Genomic DNA, 5450 nt, shown 5'->3' with positions numbered 1-5450 from the left:
ATATATATACACTATTGATAATCTTTTGTTTCCAGATTAATAAAATGTTAAATAGAGTGTTAAAATGTTACAAATGTTAAAATAAAATTGTTTCTGTACCTTTGCTTTTAATTTTATTTGCTTTTTTTAATTTATTCTATTTTCTAGAAAGCTAGAAGTCTGTAAATTGCATTTACTTTGTGTACCTTTGATATATTTGGTTTGTTTTAAGCTTATTGATATTCACATCCAAAAAAGTGAATGAAAGAATAAAACCTGCTCTTTTTATCAATTACATCAGTTAAAATTTGGTAAAAATTTGGTAAATTACGTAAAATTCCAAACGACCTCTTAAGTTATCATGACGTACACTGAGAGTAGAAACAGTCATTCACTTTCATTTTATGAAAAAGGATGCAATGAAAGTGAATGGTGACTGACTTCTCCTTTTGTGTTCTACTGAAGAAACAAAATAATGCAAGTTGAGTAAATGTTCACAGAATTGTCATTTTTGTGTGAACTGTCCCTTTAAAACACGGTAGGTTCGTTGTTTCAGCAGGCGGCGCTATTTTCTAACTGCAAGACATTACTCGAATAAACTAAAGACAAGCAGGGGGCTGCACGGGCTGGCGCTCTCTCTCGCAGGGGGAGTGGACAGAGTCCGGGTTATTATTTATCACGAAACCGGTTTGTTCATGTAGCATGTATTTATGCGATGGCGAAAATGTTGGGAATCGATGGTATGCAGATTACGTAGCCTTGAACCCTGAGCGTGCAAATCGTCTACATCTGTTCTGGATCTTTCGCTGTCTGTCAACAATAGAGCCACAAGGCGCTCGGTAGCGCGCTGCACCCAAAGCCAAGTTTCGTGTCGGCGTAAATGCATATAGTCTCGAAGCTTTACAAATATTGTTTAGCATCCTGTTGATGTAAATACAGTAACGTAAACTTGGACTGCATCGTTTGCACGCGCGACGTCATGCAGTAGATGAGTGTACAAGGAAGATGAATCGAGGTCAGTTGAAAGGGAATAACAAAGAGAACCTGCTCTGCAGTCTCGCGAGCAACCATTAGCGGAAGCGGCGCGTTGTTGTAGAGTTTTGACATTCGAACTTCGCATGATCGCTAGAGACGGTTTAGAGCGGAGGCACAGTAACCGACGTTAACCATTTTGTCGGACTTTTACCGAATATAAATTACGTTAAGATAGAGACGCTGAGCTTTTCATTTGCTTCGCGCCGGATAAACGTTATTTCAAATACTGAGCACGCGCGTTTGGGGAATTACCGGTTAAACCTGGAGTTGGCCGTTGGTTTTTCACCGATAACTGAAGAAGATGACGACGACACTTAACATTATGGTAAGTTTTTGTCTTAAATGTGGTGACAAAATGGTCAGTAGTGAAACTAAACGTTGTCGTGACTAATATTTAGTTATTTACAAGTAGTTAACCTTGGTTCTAGCTCATTTATAGTTAACGCCAGATATAATAAATTGAAAGAGATTCACTTAAAGGGATAGTTCATCTAAAAATTAAAATAGTTTACTCCTTAATTTACATGTCATTGTGTCGTTTATACCCCTTATGACTTCATTTCTTTGTGGAAAACAAAAGAAAGGAAGAAATTTCGAAACTTGCTTTTCATTCTTTTCCATGATTGTGAATGGGGACGTAGACTTTCAAGCTTAAAAATGACGCAAGTCACCAGAAAAGTATTATAAAACTAGTCCACATAACACTTGGGCTATTTTCCAGTTCTTCTAGAATCTTATGATAAGGTTAAGAAACTGACAATGACTTTTGATTTTTAAAAAAAAATGGAAGCTTGACATCTCAAATCATTTCGTCTCACTGTATGAGGGAAAAGTCGTAAGTACAGTTTTCAGTATCTTACATTTTGAGTTTCTCGAAAGAAAAACAAGTTATTCTACTGTTTAAAATGTTTTTGTTCCTTTTCATTATTTGAAACCATAGACTATTTTGTGTTCGCACATGGCAAGGACAAATCTAATTTACTAATCCCTCAACATATGTTCACTGTCCTGAAGACAGATACTGTTTGTTCACGGTCTTGAACAATTTACTTCAAATTAAAGCATAGATATAGCTTAAATTACTTTTGTTGTTTAAATAGGATTAGAATTATATAAATGATGAAGAGTTAAGGAAATGTGCTATATGGAAATTGTTTTGAATTTGACTTGAGGGTTAAATGTGAAAAATCAGAGAGTTACTTCCTCCTACACAGTCTTTATCTAAAAGTTTCAGTATGACTGGTCTATTTTTAAAATAATAAAAGTCAATCCTGTTGTTATAGTTAGTGAGCGTAAACTCTTATTAACCTTATTTGAATGGGTTAATATTTGCCTGGTTGTGGAAAAGCCTTGTGTACATGCAGCCATTTAAGTTGAGTGTAAATTTGTTAACTGTGGCTAACCACCTTGGTTAAATTACATTTTGTCTCTCTTTCAGTGAATCAGACGCAACCGTTAAACTTTGTGCTCTGGCACGACCTCGAAGTTGAAAGTGATTATTACATTTATCAGCAGGCTACTGCCCTGCCCCCTCAGGAGACCCCCTATGTGGATTGAATACACCCCGCAGTTTTACACAGGATGGGTGAGCTGGATGTGAGGTCTCCTTTTTGTCATCATCATCAACAACGTATTTTGATCTGTGCATGGATCCTGCGTTACTTTTATCACCAAGCACTTCCTGTGCTCCTCTCCAACACCTTAGTTTGCAAGAGTATTGACTTTATCTGAACTGCTGTTTTGAGAGGAGAGAGGTTTGGCAAGTGTTTACTTGGTTTGAAGCAACCTCTTCTCGTTGTCACATATTTATACTGCTTTTTTTTCCATGTATGGATAGCATATAAGATTTGACCCGACTTCTCGCTCCACTCAGTGGAGAAATGTCAGAAAATCTCAACGACAATATGGTCAAGTTCCTTTCCCCCCCTTCGAAGAACATCAGCGGCTCCAGCTCAGACACGCTGGTGGGCGAGCGTCTCGGTGTCGAGGTCCGCCGTCGCCACCACACCATGGAGCGAGAACTGCTGAAGGCAGAGCACCACCGTTTCTTCCGCCGCAGCGTCATCAACGACTCCAATGCTACGGCGCTGGAGCTGCCCAGCAAGAACGCAATCCTAACCATCTCAACGGACTCCCACGCTCTTGTTTGTGAACCTCCTGCCTTGGAAACCAAAGTCGCTTCAGTGGCCACACAATCTGAAGGGTTGGTTGCACCAGAAGAGGAGGGTGACGGTGTCAAAACAGCTGTAGAGTCAACGCCGGTGTTGGTTGCGAATACCACACGTCTTCTCGCTGCAGAAGCACCACGTTTGATTGCAGAGTTGAAGTCTGGAGATAGTGCTGATGCAAAACGAGAGGATGAGAAAGAGGAGGATGAAGAAGGTAAAGACAAGGCACGAGCTAAGGCAGATTTGCGGGATGCGAAGGCGGAGCTGGAAGACAATGAGGAAGTTGAGACAAACGCAGTCGGGACGTCGCTGGATGGCCGCTTCTTGAAGTTCGACATTGAGATTGGACGTGGCTCTTTTAAGACAGTCTACAAGGGTCTGGATACTGAAACCACAGTGGAGGTGGCATGGTGCGAGTTGCAGGTACGTTTCTTGTATTTTTGTACCTTAAGTGGCTTTTTCAGTTACATTTTTCAGTCTTTGTTAACGCATTAGAGGCCAGGAACCAAGCCAACCAGTAACATATTATTAACTTTTATTTGAAGCATTTATGCACCAAGAGCTTGTAACACTCCCAAGAGAAAGGAAAAAATGAAATCGCATCATATGACCCCTTTAAAAATTGGACCAATAGACAAAGGCACAAAACTATGTAATTGACAATTTCAATGAGGAAAAAACTACACAAATATTTTGACAGCATAGCAGGACTTGATTTCATTTGAGGTGCTTCATTCTGTACAGCATCATGGGTAATTTCATTTTTCACCAGTAAAATGAAAAGTTGAAATAATGCGAACAGATGGCTTCAACAAAAGCATACTGTAGTTTAACAATCTTTGAACTGACAGTAGTTCTGTCTTTAAAGGTTTATGAGTTTAAATTAAATTTCCCTATGGAGAAAATAAATGGAGTTTTTGCTTCCGAAACCTGAATGTTGCGCTTTATGGGTAGGACGTCACAGCTTTTGACAGCTAAGATAACAAAGTGCAGCACTTGACATTGTTGGCACTCTTTATTTGTCCGCTGACGGTGGTAAATCACTATCTGATCTGCTCCTTTGGGACTTAAGTATACTATCTCATTCTCTGAAACCTACGACCCTGTCTCGAGGCCTTTCCGGTATAGCACCTTTAAATGACAGTCTTATGACTAGTCAGTTTGATTTTAACTTCAATGCCCCACCTACACCTTTTCAAGAGATGTTGTCATCAGCTTGTATTGTTCGTGTTTAATTTTGCTGTATAGAAATAGGAAACACTTTTAACTAGTCCTTTTGTCACACCTCTGAAGCGTGCGTCTCAATACACACCTCTGACATTTAACACATCTGGCATTTGGCCTGTGTTTTTATAGCTGTTGTCATCTTTGGCCGTAGCCCCGGCATTGTAGTATCATCCTTGAATAGAAAATCCTAATTTCCTAATTAGGTTATTTTAGACCACCAGGTGTGTTTTGGAAGATGTGTGGCATATGCAGTAAATCATAGGTAGTGTTTATTTAAGGTGTACTTTGAGACAGTCTAATTGCCATGGAAGCCTGTTTCCATGCCAGAATAAAAAAACTATAATAAATTGCAATTTTAGATCTTACAGTGTGACGTCATTTTTTGGAATTGCATTTATATCATGCAATTGTGAATTAACACTACAGTTTTAAAGTTTAGGGTTGGTAAAATTTTAAATGTTTTTCAAAGAAATCTCACAAATGTTCTCACAAAGGCTGCATTTACTTCATAAAAACAGTAATATTTTGAAATATTATTACAGTTTGAAGTAACTGTTTTCTGTTTAATATATTTTTAAATGTAATTTATTCCTGTGATGCAAAGTAGGGGATGTAACGATTAACTGCGAGCCAGTTGAAAATCAATTCAAATATGTGACGATTCAAATCGGTTGAGATGCTAAACAAATCGCGATTCATTTAGGTGTAGGAGTTTATATGAATGCATGTCTGAGGGGAACTTACTGTCTTTAGAAAAGTTTAGATGGTATTTTTTCTTTTCATCTTGCCTCTGTATAATGCATATTAAAGTTCATAAGTTCAGCGCTGCTTTGTTTACAGCGGAAACCAGGAAACGATTTGAATCTGTGAATCTGCATCTCATTCAGCTCAGCTTTCATGCAGATATTTTTATTTATAGTTTCACAAAACTGAAGTCAAACCATTCTGTTTTTGCTTCAAATTTCGAAATTATACAATCTAATTTAGTTTAAAAACTGCTCATGTTGCATGTATGCAGCATCTTTGTTTGGATAATGATTA

General features: G+C 38.3%; 1 protein-coding gene across 4 annotated transcripts in view; it reads left to right on the top strand.

Annotated features, from left to right (window-relative positions):
* Window positions 1-590: 590 nt before the first annotated feature.
* Window positions 591-5450, top strand: part of LOC107753584 (serine/threonine-protein kinase WNK1-like) — a 25349-nt gene continuing 20489 nt past the window's right edge. For all 4 annotated transcript variants that reach the window (XM_016569771.1, XM_016569772.1, XM_016569773.1 and 1 more), the window contains exons 1-2: window positions 591-1339; window positions 2453-3605. In XM_016569771.1, coding sequence (XP_016425257.1) covers window positions 2895-3605 — 711 coding nt within the window. In that variant the 5' untranslated portion in view covers window positions 591-1339; window positions 2453-2894. The remainder of the gene's footprint in view (window positions 1340-2452; window positions 3606-5450) is intronic.

The sequence above is a fragment of the Sinocyclocheilus rhinocerous genome, unplaced genomic scaffold (assembly GCF_001515625.1).
Source record: "Sinocyclocheilus rhinocerous isolate Xijiao unplaced genomic scaffold, SAMN03320098_v1.1 scaffold200, whole genome shotgun sequence".
Taxonomy (NCBI): Eukaryota; Metazoa; Chordata; class Actinopteri; order Cypriniformes; family Cyprinidae; genus Sinocyclocheilus; species Sinocyclocheilus rhinocerous.
This window is presented reverse-complemented; position numbering and strand designations above follow the sequence as displayed.